Source organism: Rattus norvegicus, chromosome 11 (genome assembly GCF_036323735.1).
Source record: "Rattus norvegicus strain BN/NHsdMcwi chromosome 11, GRCr8, whole genome shotgun sequence".
NCBI lineage: Eukaryota > Metazoa > Chordata > Mammalia > Rodentia > Muridae > Rattus > Rattus norvegicus.
In genome coordinates, this window is record NC_086029.1 from 83,972,448 (window position 1) to 83,989,699 (window position 17,252).

A 17,252-nucleotide genomic window follows, 5' to 3' on the forward strand; every position below is an offset into this window, starting at 1 on the left:
GTCATGCTTCTTCCGATGTGTCTGGTGGTTTCCTGCTGGCTGCCAGGTCACACACTCCTCAGGGAGGCATCCCAGGCTTCCTCAGCTCCATCACAAATCTGAGCTTCGCACACACAGGAGGAAGGCCAAGCGTCCTTCCTCGCTCTGCCTTCATGCTTTTCCGATTCATTCCACTGAGTTTCAGCACCAGGCCTGCAAAATTCATCTCCCCTTACCCCCATAAACTGTGTCCCTCATACCACCACCTCATCTATTCACAGACCCCTCCACACAGCCTGTCTAAGTAGCGCGGCGTTTTTACTCATTGCAGTCATACCTACCTGGGCTCTCAGTCCCATGGAGATGTGACCCACGCGTTTGGATTCTGGCTCTGCTCCTTCGCCTGTGACCTTGGGCCTTCTATTGGAGATGCATCATCCGCAGTATGGAGAACTACTGAGAGACCAATAGCTCTCTTCCACCCCTTCCCAGAGAAGGGAACGTTTGGCATTGTCTAGGGACACTTGGCTGTCACCGCTTGCGTCTGTGATGTCGTCTTATCCTGCAAAGCACTGGGGAAGCTCCATGGAAGGTGTCAACCAGCCCTGAACGTCACTGTGGCATGATTGGAAGGTAAGATGTAGAGGAGGCAATACAGAACGGTGACACAGGTCCTTCGGGACACCCGCCTTACAGCTGCGCTATGTGAATGGCCATCCTTAAATGGCCAGTGTCGACTACAACTCCCAGCACAGTAACTTCAGCCTAGCACAGTAACCATGTATAGAAATGAAAGAAGGAAACAGGATAGGGGGAATTTTCTTATTTTTGGAGGTCCACGGGCGGGAAGTTGAGGACCCTGGGTTCAAGGCGTGGAGGCCCCACAGTTGGAGATAAGAAGGACGATGTTCGGGGCTGGGGATTTAGCTCAGTGGTAGAGTGCTTACCTAGGAAGCGCAAGGCTCTGGGTTCGGTCCCCAGCTCTGAAAAAAAGAACCAAAAAAAAAAAAGAAGGACGATGTTCTCCCGTGGAATATTAGTGGGAAAGGAAGCTGGGGTTGGAGAGCTGGGGCTGGGGGTGTGGTGGCAGCTCTCTCCTTGTTTAATAGCCGGGGCACTTTTGTTTCTGGCTGTGATTCACGGTGACACGGTGAGGAGTGATTCAGGCTGTAGGGCTTGACCACAGTAAGCCGCCGAATGACTGTTTCAGTAATAACACTGAACTTTTGTGTCTCTCCTTTCATCGCAGATCTCAAAGCGCCCTGCAAACATTAATTAAGGCTCTGCGCATTCCAGGAGCTGCTGGGTGCAAGCCTCATTCTGGCCGCTTGGTGGAGAAGGAAAAGAAAAGAAAAAAAACCCAAAAAAAACCCAAAAAAACGAGCCAAGGCAGCTACAGCCTTTAAGTGCTTTGTTTGAGGGGAGGTCAGGGAAAAGAAGCAGAGAGGTCTGATGACCCCCTCCCCAGCCATGACTCCTCTGCCCTCTTCCTGGGTCTCTCTCTGGGACACTTTGAGTAGAACCAGAATTTCCTGGTTCCCTACTGGGGTAGGGAGAGTAGGAAGGTAGGGAACTGGGGCATGCTCAGACTGTGGTACAGAGGTGAAAGGTGTAGAAGCCCTCATTCTCAGTCACCACCTTCATGGTTGTCACAGCCCAGGGACATAGCCTGCACACACTCAGAAGCCTAGGAACAGAAGATGGCCTTAGAGGGGCAGTAAATGCTACTTTTAGAAGAGAAATGGTGGAGGAGACGACATTCCTCCTTGGAATTTAAATGACTTTTCCAAAATGTTAGCTACGGCTGAATTGGATGAAACAGCCAGAGTATTCCTCATAATGTTCTTGCATATTTTCTGTAAAGTTGGAGTTAATCCGATATACAAAGTTTAGAATACAGGGAAGGAAAAGGAGGGGAGGGAGGGGAGGGAGGGGAAAAAGGGGAGAAGGGGGAGGGAGGGGGGAAACGGAGAGTGGACTCAAAGGCCAGAGAAAGCACAACTTCAATCATGGCTGGCTCTGGTCACTCAGAGACCCACTGAGGTGGCAGAAAACTCCTTTCCAGTGCCACACTAGGCATAGCGAATCCGAAGGAGACGGGGAAGGAGAGGAAAAGAAGAAACTTATTTTCAAGTGCAGTCAAAGAACGAACGCCCCTTCAGCTTGAACGCAATTCCCTGATGATGCGCCCAGAGGCTGCCCCGCCCCGCAGGCCGACACTGCCCCCTGCGGTGACTCACGAGGGGCCGTTTAAATGACCGGGAGGACCCAGAAGGCCCTCACTCATGCTGCAGTCTTGAGCCTGTCCTGGTCCTCCTCCTCTCTTCGCTGCCTCCCTCTTGTTGATCCGGCAGCCGCGTGGAGCTGCTGGTAAGTGGGTGCCCGCCCTCCCCTCCCGGCCGCGCCCCACCTCCTGGCTGACCGTAGGATCCTGAGAGCCTCTACAAGGGGCAGGGCTGACACTGCCTGGGATGCTCTGAGGACCTGGACAGGTCCAGCCCGCGCAGGAGCTGGGTGAACCTGCCCCGACTGATCGGGTCCCAGGGTCCAGCAGACAATCTTGATGCTCTGTTTGTTTTCCTTGTCTTTATGGTCCGTGAACTCAGACTGGGGTGCAACGGGGAGGGCTTTGACCTGCAGGGAGTTAGTTGAAAGTTGACTGAAGCACCGGGTTTATCTAGTCCGGGAGACCAGATCCACAAGGGCAGGAGTTTCTCTAAGGTTCTGGCTTAATGTTGTTTCCATTAAGCCTACAGAGGTGGCGGCTTATAGGGGACCCTGCACGTGGATCTGTTCAGGATGGTGAACTTTTATTCACAGGGTTTCTGCCTGGAAGAAATCAACCCTAACTAACTGTCGTAGACTTACAGTGTTACCTGCTGGACTCCAGCAGATGTGCAACCCTAGTTAGGACTGCCAATTTGGAATCCAGCCGAGGGTTTAGATGTCCAGGTTCTGTGTGTAGTTTAGATTATCCTATTCTGGTTATTTAGATGTGTCACAGGGTCTAGGTCGGGAGAGCTGATGACTTTGGAAAGGAGAGGCTGGAGGTAGGTTTGTGATGAGAATCAGGTGTCATTATGTATGTATGTATGTATGTATGTATGTATGTATGATGTATGTACATTATGTATGATGTACGTATGATGTACGTATGCATGATGTATGCATGATGTGTGATGTATGTGTGTATGTATGATGTATGTATATATGTATGATGTACATATGCATGATGCATGTATGTATGATGTATTATGATGTATGTATATATGATGTATGTATGTATGTATGGTGTGTGTATGCATGTATGATGTATGTATGCATGTTTATTTGTATGCATTTCAGTGCTGAGGATCAAACTCAGGACCTCAAGCATGCTAAACAGTCTACTACTTAGCTGGGTGAGTTTTTGTTTTGTTTTGTTTCAAGACAGGTTCCCACTATGTAAACCAGGCTGGCCCCAACTCACAGAGATCCTCCAGCCTCTGCTTCCCGAGTGCTAGGATTAAAAGCATGTACTACCACCCACAAACTGGGTGGGTTTTAATCTCGCCCCTCACCTATGTCTCTGTCCACAATGCAGAGGAACCAGCCGTGGAAAAGCAGAGCCTTCTGAACCTGACAGCTCTACCTTTAGGGCCAAATGCACTACTCCAGGGCAGACTGTAACTCCCGAGATAACTGACGGTGCTGATCGCTGCCCGCCACGAGCCGGCTGCTACTCCAGGATGTGTAGCTGACACTACCCACTGTATACAGCTCTTGGATGTGTGGGTGTCCCTGCTCTGTAACTTGGAAATTCCTTAAGCAGGTCTTCTCTCTTTCTGCATTGCCTGAACATCTGGAGTAAATTCCGAACCAGACAGTTCAGTTTGCCTGCGGTTGTGAGTCAGCTGCTGGCCTCAGGAGCAACTGTGACGGGGAAGGCATGTGAGAGGGTCGTAGCCGGGAAGAGCTCCGAGGAGACCCCACAGCAAGTATAGGAAGGTTCTCCTGGGGCTGGGGGACACTACCCAGACTAGCTCTGTACGTGGAGGGAGGTGAAGCACGAAGTAGGAGTAGATCCAGATGTGCAGAGTTGGGAGAAACGCTGCCCAGGCTTTGTCCTGACAGCAGACACACCAAGGCTGTGACTACAGAGGACATTTGCTTCCCTGACTCCCGACTTCAGTGAAGTCGCAGGTTCCCGTGCCTGCCTTGGCTGTGGGACACACACACTGGACAGAGACCTAAGGCGCTTCCCTGGGAAGATGATGCAGACTCTGTTGACTGTGGCTTCTTAAGAAAGTCCCCACTTCAGAACTCCTGCTGTTGCACTGGGCAGTTAAAGCTATTATAGTTCTTTGCTGAGCAAATTATAGCCCTTCTCTGGCCTCTGCAGGAAGCCAGGCTAGGCCTGCCCCAGGCTTGGGAGGGTTCCCACCCACCGAGGGCCCAGGGCTGGAAGGAGCTGCTCTTTTTTTTTTTTTTTTTCTTATTCATTCTCTTTTTAAAAAACAAAACAAGAAACAGTATTTTTGGTGGTGAAGGTCTTGTCCTAGGATTCAAGGGAGCTTCGTGTCTGGGGTAGAGTAGTCCTAATTCATGGACTGTGTTTACCAGGCTCAACCGTCCTGATCCCCCCCCACCCCCCACTCAGAACCTTCTCTCCCCTCTTCCAGGTTACTCCTGTAACCCTAAACAACTCATCATCAGGGAAGCCTCAGAGGGTAAAGTCACCTCCAGAAAGACTTGGGGGAGGACTTGGGTGTATCTAGTAATACTGGGTAGGTAGAGTCAATCAGGCTAGGGGAGGGGCAAGGCTAGCTCCCCCCTCCCCACTACAGGAGGTGGTGGCTGCAGCTCTGTGGTAGCATTATAATGAGGTTCAGAGGTCTACGGGGCTCTGAGTTAAAAGTCTTCAAGTTGCCTGTGTGAGCTTGGGAGAGTCTCCTCCTCTCTATGGACCGGTCCATTTCTCATCTACAAAGCAGCCCAATGGTACAGGGAGATAACATCAAAAGGCTCTGGTACCCGTGGTATCCTGATGCCATGAACCATGGAGCAGCTTATAGGCTAAGTAGAGCAATCTACAGAGTGCAGCTGGGAGAGGCAAATTCAGAGATGCTGCACCTAGAGGGTGAAACAGCCTCCAGCCAGTATTCCCATTCTTTCTCTGTTCTTAGTGGGAAATGACACAGCGTTTGAGCAAGGGTTTCCAGGTAGTCTAGACCACATCTGAGGTACTTCTGAGTGTGGTGTGTAGACACTCGAATCGGGAGTCCCTACGAGTGTGAGTCTAACCCTTAGCCCAACCTAAAAGTCAGGAGCTCTGTGGGTGGAGCCTCCAGAGAGCTGATTTTGCTCAGCAAGATAGCAGTAATCACCCCTTGCTTTTATAGAAAGCCACTTTGTCCCCAGAGCCAGTCTCAGTGCATTACATACATTAGATCACTTCACAGACACAGCAGCCATGCTAAGAGATCAGAACTAGACAACAAGACTCTTAGGGGAGAAGGGTGTGTGTGTGTGTGTGTGTGTGTGTGTGTGTGTGTGTGTGTGTGTGTATGTGTGTGAGAGAGAGAGTATGTGTGTATGTGTGTGTGAGAGAGTTTATGTGTATGTGAGCGTGTGTGCGTCTGATGTGTGAATGTGTATGTCTGGTGGTATGTGTCTGTGTGAGAATATGTGTGTGAGAGAGTTTGTATGTGTTAGTGAGTATGTATGTGTGAGAGAGTTTATGTGTATGTGAGCGTGTATGATGGAGTGTGTGTGTGTGTCAATGTGAGTGTGTGTGAGTATGTGTGTGAGAAAGAGTTTGTGTTAGTGTGTGTGTGAGAGTTTATGTGTATATGAGTGTGTATGTATGATACAGTGTGTGTGAGTGTGAGGATGTGTGTGTATGTGAGAGATGAGAGATGTAGACACATTGAGGTCTGAATTCCATCTGTGTTCAGCGTCTCTGACCTCATGTCTCTTAGACTGGGCACCGAAGAGCAGCCAGGCTGAGGACAGTACTAGGTGGGAATGGGGAAGGCAGCCCCAAACCTGGCCTCTCTTGGGAGTGGGGGGGACCTGGGTTCCATCTCACTGGAGGAGGCCTTGATTAGGAAGCCATTCTTGGAGTGTCACAGGCATGGAGGGAGATCTTTGAGGGCCTTAATTTCCTCAGGTGCACTGGGAAGGGCAGGAGAGGGCCTTTAGGCTCTACTGGTCTGTGTGAAGATAGAATGATTAACTCATGGGATTACCCTGCTGGAAAAACGTCTGAAACAAGCAGGCTCGAGAAAGTAAGGGTTTTCAAGCCTTGGCATGCAAGTGGGGCTCTTGGTGGGGAAGAGAGGATGGGAGAAAGGTAAGCCTTCGTTCCTCTGCCTCCGCCTGAAGCATACGAGAGCCATAAGGTTATCGGAAGCTTTTCAGAAGGAGAAACAGAGGCCAGCAGAATTTACCTAAACTCGGGTCATTAGTGTCTAGACCAGAGTAGAATAAGGGTCCCCGTGGCCCTCTTTAGAGTCTCAGTTTGTGTCATTGAAATGAGGATTCTCTTTCCAGGGAACACTGTGTTTAGTTAACGTGAACAATGGGACTAATCCAAGAGGCCCCAGCTCCCAACCAGCAAAGCCCAGTGCTTCAAGGCTAATTATGTATTCGCCTGTGAGTCATTGGGTGTTTCTGCAGAGAGACCCAAAGCCAGCACTCCTGTTCAAGCGTTTTGACTCCTGGGGAGGGGCCGCGTCCATCTCCAGGGGAGCTGTCCGTCCTTCTGACTGTCTGCCAGTTCTCTGACTATGTGGATTTGACTGACGCCAGGTGTACCCCCTCCACAGGGGTTGGCTGAAATGATTGAGGACGCTCGATGCCTGGAGGAGGAAGCTGTAATTAGGGCAACTTTGAGGGCCTTTAACTGCCATTGTCACGGCTACCAAGCGGCCCTGGGCAGCGTGGGCTATTATGCCACCCTATGCTGGCTCTTCGAGGCCAAGGGGCTGTGGTCTGCAGAACTGTCAAGAGTTCAAGGCCTAGTCCCGGGGCTGCCTTGGGTACTCCCTCCTTTCAGGACTGGGGCACCTTTGTGGTCCTCCTGCAGGTGGTCAGGAGCTGGCAGGGAATGGGTGGGAGTAGGAGGGGCACCAGCTGCAAAAACCACTGGAAAAGAGGAAACAGCTGCGTGCAGCCCTGGGTGGGCTCAGCAGACAGGGAGGACTCGTAGAAGGATGTTGAGGATTCTTGCAATATTTGTTGTGTGGAGTGGTCCATTTTAGACTCCAGTGTCTGTTCCCGTGGGGAGTTACTGCTTTGGTCACCCCTCCCGGGCTTCAAAGTGCTCTGCCAGAGTCTTCACAGGGCTGGCCTGATAACCCTGCGTAGCTGGGGAGATGGTGTTCAGGGGAGCTCCTTCCTACAGGAAGAGACAACAGGTACAGCCTTCTGCGGTGGCACTACTTGGGCTTTGACGTCCTCCTCAGAACTGAGACAATTAGTATTTACAAGGAATAAGTAGTTCAGACAGCACCAGGAGCAGTTGAGCCTCAGCCAGTGGTGCGTCTCAGATGCATCCATCAAGGGGATGGACGCAAGTCCTGACTGTGTGCAGCCTCCTGGGACGGGGAGGATTCTCACCTCCAGTCACTGGGACTCAGCCACAGAACCCGAAATCTCAGCCATGGGCTGGACGGCCACGGTCTTCTCCACATCTCGTTAATCTCAGCGTGCTCAGCTGTGTTTGAACGTGGAGCTTGCTGCCTCTGCAACCCTGTACTGAACTCTGCAGTGCCATGACCCTGGCACACTAGCGTTGGGGGATCTCCCTCTGGAAGGACTCTGCATCCTCTGTCCGTCCTCCTGGCTATTCCTCTGCAGTGCCTGTGGGTGCTCAGATGCTCCGGTCCCTCTGTCCTCTCACCATCTTCTAGGAGTTCTTTAAGAAACCACTTTGCCATCGGCCTTGAAGTTCAGAGTGGAGCAGAGCAGGACACTGAGGGATGTGGCCCGATCAGGGGAGGGTAGAGTCAGGCCGTCACCTCCCGGCAACCCCGCCACACTCCGTATCACATTAGCTTTCATAGCAGTATTGTCTCTTACTCTCAGGAAGAAGCCTTCCGTTTTGGACACTGAGCCATTTTTTCCCTGGGCTCTCCTTGTGTGCACGTGTTTGTCGGGGACGAGCACTCGTGCTGCGGGGTGCACACGTGGAGGCCAGAGGTCAACCTCAGGTGTCCTCCTCATTCTACACCGCCCTGGTTTTTGAGATAAAGTCTCTCACTGAACCCGGAACTCCTCCATTCAGCTAGGATGACAGGCCAGCCAGCGAGCTCCTGGGACCCACCTGTCTCCGTTCCCCTGCAATGGAGGGACTGAACTCTCTCTGCCCAGACTCCCCCCGCCCTCCGTCAACTTTTCGGGGGCGGCAAGGTCTTATTCTGTAGCTCAGGCTAGCGCAGACTTGCAAGGGTCCTCTCGCCCCAGCCTCCTGAGTAACCATTACAGGCATGAGCCGCTGTGCCTGACTCTGTGTGGTTGTTCTCTCTTTCTGGACCCAACTCACTATGTGGTCCTCAGCTTTATCTGCCTCCTACTCTTTCGCCATGGACTGAAGTGGGCGGGCATGGTGTTCTTTTCTCTTCCTCCATAGTTATACAAACTTAGGCAAGTCCTCCAGGAAAGCTCGAGAGGCCAGGGCTAAGAAGGGCTGTGAATAAGTGAAAAGCTGAAGTGTGTGTGTGGGGGAGACAGGTAGGGTCTTTCTGAGCTTCTTGTTTGTTGGGGGATGGAGGAGGGGTATAGGAAGCCCAGGCCAGGGTGAAGTTTCAGGCTCAGGACCCCATGATCTTGGGGTATCAAGAGAAGGTGTAGAGTGCCCCACCCCAGTGGGTGTCTTGATTGCCTGCTGATGCCCTGCCTTTACTCAGTAGCTTCACCCCTTCTGAGAGGGACCGCACACCACTCAAAGTCCTCGCCTAACAGCTGGGGGACTGGAACCTAAAGACTGAGACCTCAGTTTCCCTGCTTCCTGCTTCCCTATAAAATGACGGGAGGTGGCAACTCCTTAGGCCTCGGGAGTTACAGGCTCCTTTGAACTGTGGGCAGAGATGAACACTCATGCCCACACACAGAAATCCTCAGTCCCTTGACTAAGAATGCCAGACTAGAGTCACCTGAGGACGACCTGCCTTTAGGGACTTATGCTATGGGTAGGCTGGGAACAGGGACGTGAGTTAACACAGCCATGCACAGGATGCCTTTCAGTCTATTTTCCATCTAACCCACACAACAGCCTCAGGAGTGGCTCACTTCTACCCCTGAAGAGGTCACTTTAGCAGATGAAGTCAGAGGTCTGAGAACTTTCAAGGCCAAACATTACCTTGGATATCCACATAGGGAGCAATGCCCGCGGTTCTGTGTTTGTCATTGCCATAGGTAATTTCAGATGCCAAGTCTTTGGTGTATTTAACTCCTTTGTCCAAGGAGACATCTGCACTCACTTATACCCTTCAGCTTAAAGTGTGCCTACGTTTTCAGGGACTTACTCCAGGCCACCCAGTATCTCTCTGTGGGAACTGGGATTCACTCTCCAAGCCACACCCTAGGCGTCACCCGAGGCCCCGCCACCTCTTCCAGACAGACAGCATGTGGTGCAGACAGTGGCTTCATATCAGAGGATGGCTTGGATTATCTCTAGATGAAGCACACGTGGACAGGTTGAGGAAGGACCAGGGTGGTGAAGGTGGCCATGGGCTGGTGGGGAGGGCAGGAGAGGGGGTGGAAAGAGATGTTTGCTCTTCCCGTTACCTTCCTCTGTTGCGCTTCGCTGCCCCTCCCCGTAGCCTGAACATCTCTCCATGAGCTGAGAGCGAGAGTTTTAAGGCCCAGTTCTTCAGGGGGCATCGTTGAAGAAGGGGCAGAAAGCTTGTAAGAGCAATACGTAGGGGAGGACCTGTCACGAAGTCACTACAGCTGTGGCTGCCTGCACAAGACTAGTCCAGCATTAAGCCAGTCAACATGCCGGCACGGGTGGGGGAGGGGCTTATGAGCCTCCACCCCTTTCTGAGGAGCTCCTTGAAAACTAATGGCTGCTAATGGCAGTTTTATTTAACAGTGTGGCCCCTGGCAGGTAGACTATGCTCCAGTGGATGGAGCATACACACACCCATGTGTATAGGGCAGCACAAATAGGACTCAGTGGGAGATTTATATGTATATATACACATAATACACACACATATACACACATATATACACATATATATATACATTAACACAATATATACATATATATATGCACATACACATATATACATACCTATACACATGTGTATATACACATATATGCATATGTATATATACATTAACACACATATATACATATGTATATACACACATATGTATATATACATGCATACACACATATATACACATATGTATATACACACATACACATATGTATATATACATTAACACATATATACGTATGATATACACATATGTATATATACATACACACATATATACACACATGTATATATACATATATATATACACATATACACACACATATATATGACATGACTTGGGATGGAGTGGGTGGAGAGGTAAGGGGAGGGAGGAGAAGACGGGGAAATGAGTATGATTAAAATACAATGTATGGGGGTTGGGGGTTTAGCTCAGTGGTAGAGCGCTTGCCTAGCAAGCGCAAGGCCCTGGGTTCGGTCCCCAGCTCTGAAAAAAAGAAAAGAAAAAAAAAAATACAATGTATGTATATATGAAATTCTCAGACTTAATAAAAAATGCATTTTTAAAGATATAGCTTTTAATATTAGCAACATGCAGGACTGTTGGGAAACACCCTTAAAAAGCTAGTTGCTGGGGTTGGGGATTTAGCTCAGTGGTAGAGCGCTTGCCTAGGAAGCGCAAGGCCCTGGGTTCGATCCCCAACTCCGAAAAAAAGAACCGGGGGGGGGGGGGGGGGGGGAAGCTAGTTGCTAAGTAGGGAAGGTGACAGACAGATGCCATCTAAGGCTGGCTGTGACTTGGCAGTGGAAGAGGTTAGGGTTATCGCTTGCACAAGGGGGTGACCAGTGCCCACTGATGAAATCTAGGAAACTTCTTAATGATGGCCGGACTTGAACTTGACCTAGAAGCGTGGGGAAGACTTGAATGAGCTTAAGGAGACTCCCAGGGGAGGCAATTGCTTGGGCAGATGTAGGAAGGGCCTCTCTGGCCAAAAGTGGAGCGAGCTTTGAGTTAGGTGTGGGAGGGTGGGGCTTGAAGCCGTGACTGACGCTGAAGGTTGGTGTTGGGCGAGGTAACGGTAACTCACGTCTCTCTCTCCCCACACAGGCCATGCCGCTGAAACATTACCTCCTCTTGCTGGTGGGCTGCCAGGCCTGGGCTCTAGGTTTGGCCTACTATGGCTGCCCCAGTGAATGCACCTGTTCCCGGGCCTCCCAGGTGGAGTGCACAGGAGCGAGGATTGTGGCGATGCCTACCCCCCTGCCCTGGAATGCTATGAGCCTGCAGGTCGTTAACACGCACATTACTGAGCTCCCTGAGAACCTGTTCCTCAACATTTCAGCGCTCATTGCCCTAAAGATGGAGAAGAATGAGCTGTCAACCATCATGCCGGGTGCCTTCCGCAATCTGGGCTCTCTGCGCTACCTCAGCCTCGCCAACAACAAACTGAGGATGCTGCCCATCAGGGTCTTCCAGGACGTAAACAATCTGGAGTCCCTTCTGCTCTCCAATAACCAGCTGGTGCAGATCCAGCCAGCCCAGTTCTCCCAGTTTAGTAATCTTAGGGAACTCCAGTTGCATGGCAACAATCTGGAATCCATTCCCGAAGAAGCCTTCGACCACCTAGTAGGACTCACCAAACTCAACCTGGGCAGGAACAGCTTCACCCACCTATCGCCTAGGCTCTTTCAGCATCTGGGCAACCTCCAGGTGCTCCGGCTACACGAGAACAGGCTTTCAGACATCCCCATGGGCACGTTCGATGCACTCGGCAACCTCCAGGAGCTTGCCCTCCAAGAGAACCAGATTGGCACCCTCTCCCCTGGCTTGTTCCACAATAACCGTAACCTCCAGAGACTGTATCTGTCCAACAACCACATCTCCCAGCTGCCCCCTGGCATCTTCATGCAGCTGCCCCAGCTTAACAAGCTCACACTCTTTGGGAATTCCCTGAGGGAGCTTTCCCCGGGGGTCTTCGGGCCCATGCCCAACCTGAGGGAGCTTTGGCTCTACAACAACCACATCACCTCCCTCGCCGACAACACCTTCAGCCACCTGAACCAGCTGCAGGTCCTGATTCTCAGTCACAACCAGCTCACTTACATCTCCCCAGGAGCCTTCAATGGGCTGACGAACCTCCGAGAACTGTCCCTCCACACCAACGCTCTACAGGACCTGGACAGCAACGTCTTCCGATCGCTGGCCAACCTGCAGAACATCTCGCTCCAGAGTAACCGCCTCCGACAGCTTCCGGGCAGCATCTTTGCCAACGTCAACGGCCTCACAACCATCCAACTGCAGAACAACAATCTAGAAAACTTGCCTTTGGGCATCTTTGATCACTTGGTGAACCTGTGTGAGCTTCGCCTCTACGACAACCCCTGGAGATGTGACTCAGATATCCTCCCACTTCATAACTGGCTCCTTCTCAACAGAGCCAGGCTGGGGACAGACACTCTTCCAGTGTGTTCCAGTCCCCCCAACGTCCGAGGCCAGTCCCTCGTCATCATCAATATCAATTTCCCTGGACCCAGTGTCCAGGGCCCAGAGACCCCTGAAGTACCTAGTTACCCAGATACGGCCAGCTATCCCGACACCACATCTGTTTCCTCTACCACGGAGATCACCAGCGCCGTCGACGACTACACCGATCTAACCACCATTGAAGCCACCGATGACCGAAATACGTGGGGCATGACTGAGGCCCAGAGCGGGCTGGCCATTGCTGCCATCGTGATCGGCATCATAGCTTTGGCCTGTTCCCTAGCCGCCTGCATCTGCTGCTGCTGCTGCAAAAAGAGGAGCCAAGCAGTCCTGATGCAGATGAAGGCTCCCAATGAGTGCTAGGGAGGCAGGCTCGAGCAGGGCTGGGGAAGGGTGAAACCAGAGGATCTGAGAATGTCACCGTGCAGCTTCCAAACCTGGGCCCACACAGCCAGGCTCTGGTGGCCCCAGGGGAAATGTGCCCCCATCTTGTCCTGTGCCCCTGAGTCTTCTGTAGAGAAGCAGGCATTTCAGGACCTTCTATTCCCAAAGGAATCTAATTGGTCATTTTAAAAAAGCAAGACAGACAGACAGACAGACAGGAAGAATCTAATTGGTCATTAAAAAAAAGCAAGCAAGCAAGAAAGACAGACAGACAGAAAGAGAGAGAGAGACAGAAAGAAAGAAAGAAAGAAAGAAAGAAAGAAAGAAAGAGAGAGAGAAAGAGAGAGAGAAAGAAAAAAAGAAAGAAACCAACCCAGGAATCTCTAGGTCAGTACCTAGGAAACTTTCAGAGGGGCCCTCTCCACATCCTCACTACTTCCAAGAACAAGTTTCCCTCTGCCCAGCCCCGTCCAGCCTCTGTAGACTTGATGTCAAGGCCTGCTCACATGGTGAGATAGTTCTCTGCTGGCACAATCAGTGCCTCAAAGTATTACATATGCTGCTTTCTACCCCTTCCCCCTTGCTTCTCTTTTTATGCCATGGCTTGACTCTGTCTCTTCAAGCGAGGGATCTCCCTTTGTTTATCTGCTGCTGAAGGCAGACTATGTTCTCTCTCCGAGAAGGTTTGACTCTTTTAGCTCACTGCGCCGGCTTGGAGGGTGCTCTGCAGGACAGAAAGACACCTGTGCCATCTGATTCCAGGCGGAATTGTCATAGGCATCTGTTGCACCAAGTTCAGCCTTTTAGAGAAGACTGTTTAACATCTCAAGCGTTCCTCCAAAGAGCTAACCCTTGATGGTATAACAATCACGCTGAGTGGCTAAGTTCTCAGAACATGAAAGTCAGCTGGTTGAAACTGGCTGAAGAATGCAACCTGCTGCCGGGGGTCCTTGCACACCCTGCTGCGCTTGCCTCTTTCTGATTCCGTATTGAAGCATCACACACATACAGAAAGTGGGAGTGCGGTAGTGGACAGCCCCTGAGCGTTCTCAGTGATCTCAATAGATACCTGGGTGATTGGCATGATACCAAGGAATGATATCGCAGTGCCCCCCACTCCAAGCTTGTCCTGGGGGACTTCTGAGGGTGCTGGAGACTTTCTAGCTTCCCACAGGCTAGTAGAGGATTCTTACAACCTCCCCTTACCTCTCCATGGCAAGCCTTTGCCAGGCCCAGCTGTTAGGAGTGAAAGAGATGTAGGCGCAGTCAGGACAGGAGGCTGCCATGCTGGCCAGACCAGAAGCGTATGAACTACCGTGGTTTCCCCAACAGCAAGTCCTGTACTGCTCATTGGCTGCATTCTACTGAGCCTTTTATGGGCATTATAGGCCCGTATCTGTTTCTAATTTCTGTTCTCCACTCAGGGGAAGCAAAATAGCTCAGAGATGAGATCTTCCAGCTGAACGACCAAATGAAACGGAAACCAGGATTCCGTCTATACTGTGGTCAATTTTCCTTCAGCATTAGTCAGCTGTAGCTAGACTACAGTGTGTTTACAGACAGCGGATATTGGGGTACGCTGGAAGCTCACAGGGTGTGGGGCTGCTCTGCAGAACCTTCTGCCTGTGGTCTGGTTGTGAGCTGAATGGTTTAGTTTAGAGTTTTCTCTTTGGGTGACAGTCACAACACATCCTCCTTGGGTCTCTTTCCTGCTACGCATGTATCTATTTCTGTACATTAAACAGTTCTGGTAAGACGACACAGCCTTCTCAGGATGACTGATACACCTGTGCAGAAGTCAAAGCTTTGAAACAAGTGAACATGGTGGCTCATGCCTTTAGCGAGTTCAAGGGTAGCCTGGTCTACAGAGTGAGTTCCAGGATGGCCAGGGCTATGTAGAAAGACCCTCCCTCAAAAACAACACAGGGAAGCAGAGAATTTCAGGTTTCCCCACCAGTGAGGACAGGGATTTGGAAATCTAGATCCATGGGGTGCACTTCACAAACTCAAAGGCTGGAGATAAATGAGGTAATGCTCACAAGGCAAATTAGAAATCCCCCTGGGTCTTGGCAATGGGGAGCCTACACAATGTCCAGACTTCCCCTCCAGATCCCTGACAGAATACTTCAGAAGGAATGCTTGCGAGAGCCAGCACGCTCGGTGGCCCAGGGAAGCTGATGTCGGTCAAAAGACATCATCTTTCCAAGGCCAATCTGGGTCTCCAAAGTGTTTGCAAAGTCGCTATAGCAACTGGTACGCACCAACCAAGGCTGTCTCCAACCCCAGAGTGAGTGTGGGCTTGCTTCTGCTGACTGTGGCTTGCTGGTAAGTCCTGGGGCGAAGGGAAGGAGCTGAGCCTGCTTTATTGCAGATGGATGTTTGACACAGTACTATGTTCCCCGGAAATAGTTGTGACATAACTCCTTGTGAATTATGTCCAGCCTCAGTGGGCTAGGGATAGAGAGAGGTAGAATCCAGTCAATCATAACCCGGAAACACTGGTCGCTTCTGACATCGGCTATGACAGTGGCATACCTCACTGGCTCAAAGGCTGGTCTAAGGACAGCTGTCTTCTACCGGCTTCCCCAGGAGCAGAAAGCAAAGTAGACAGTTCCTCCAAATCACATCTTCTAGTTAGGGAAAGAGTTGCCAGAAACACTGGGTGGAGGGTCCTTTCCAGTAGGGTAATCCATTTTGCTCAGTTCTTGGGCTGGAATGAGCTCTGTGGTCCCTCGAAGTCTGTGAGGGTGCAGAGTTCAACCCACTTAGCCCATCTGTTCACTGTTTTCCGGACTACCACCCCAGCCTTTGTGCAGATCGGGGAGAACAGTTGATTCTGGAAGGCTAATAAAGGCCAACTAGAACCAGCTTGTTAACAGATAGATGTTTGGAGGACTGGGTGTCCTTCAAAGCTCCTGATGTGCATTCTCCTAACCCTCTCGGCACCTTGCAAAATTAGTTCCACCATTAGCTTTTGTGTTGGGGTCTTTTCTGCGCAGTGCCCAGCAGACAATCCCTGTAGAAACTTCATGGGCTGTCTAGGGCTTTCGTCGGGAGACTGTAGGAGACAGCTACAGCTGGGGACTTGGAGCTTCTCACTCACAGCTGTACAGTTCCTGCAGGCATCAAGATGGCGGAATGGAACTGTGGAAGCCAGTTCCAGCCTTGGGAGAGCATGAACAGGCTAATAACCTGAGTCAGGAAGCAGGCCTTGCATGTGTCCCAGACTTAACTACTCAAAGATTCGGCCCTGGACTCAGTGCTCAGAACCAGATCTGGCCGTAGAAGAGAATCTGACTGTTGATGATCTCAGGAGGGAAGCCATTACTGTTGTTCGACAGAGTGTAGGTAACAGTTCCGTAGCAGGTAACTTCCACGTGGAGCCTCACCCAGTCAGGGCCCTTCTCCTAAAGAGAGAGCGTTCTTGCCTCCCATTGCCTTCACTCTGCTTCTACAACAATCATGCTTGCCTTACTACTCGGTCTTTGCAAATAGTCCCAGTTGCTTGGTAGTGCACTTAGAGATTTCTAGGCTCCCGGGGTTTTATAGAATGTGAGCCCTGGTGGGCAGGGTTGGGGAAATCTGTCCTTTGCTAGATGCCGCTTGTAACAGACTTGGTGTCCAGGATCAATAATAAACGGTGTACGGAGGGCGAGTGTGTTTTCTGTGGACATCTTGGTGTGTGGGCCTCACGCCTGTGCCTGTCACTCTTGCCACCTAGATTAAGTGTGACCTCGATGGATGACCCCTCACAAACAGTTGATCTTGGGTGGAGAACAGGCCTTTGTGGGAAATGTGGCTAGCGGGGACTTTAAGAACAGGTTTGGCTGAATTGACAGATGAAAAAAAGTGAACTCAAGACAAAGTGAATTTCTCAGAGTCACCTTGTGAACTGGCCATCCTTCCCCAATCCCCTAGAGTCCACTGAGACAGGTTCCTGGAATTCTAGGTAATGGGGAGAGGGTTTGAAGCTAGATGCTTATTTTCTAGAGAGATCCTTGAAGCTCTTGATACAAATATCCCTTCACAGTGCATACACATATGTGTACATGTCTGCACTCTGGACACTTGGACACACATGGATGCATGGACACAGACACAGACACACATACACACATACACACACATACACGTATACACACATACACACACATACACGTATACACACATACACACACATACACACATACACA

The 17,252-nt window shown here is 50.8% G+C and overlaps 1 protein-coding gene across 1 annotated transcript; it reads left to right on the forward strand.

Annotated features, from left to right (window-relative positions):
- Positions 1 to 2,260: 2,260 nt before the first annotated feature.
- Positions 2,261 to 16,710, forward strand: Lrrc15 (leucine rich repeat containing 15). The gene is made up of 2 exons (NM_145083.2): positions 2,261 to 2,349; positions 11,299 to 16,710. The coding sequence occupies exon 2, from the start codon at positions 11,302 to 11,304 to the stop codon at positions 13,036 to 13,038; it is 1,737 nt and encodes a 578-aa protein (NP_659551.2). The 5' UTR covers positions 2,261 to 2,349; positions 11,299 to 11,301; the 3' UTR covers positions 13,039 to 16,710.
- Positions 16,711 to 17,252: the final 542 nt, after the last annotated feature.

What these genes read in the sequence shown, in the direction of transcription:
- Lrrc15 (NM_145083.2), top strand. Translation starts at nt 11,302, where the DNA reads ATGCCGCTGAAACATTACCTCCTCTTGCTGGTGGGCTGCCAGGCCTGG.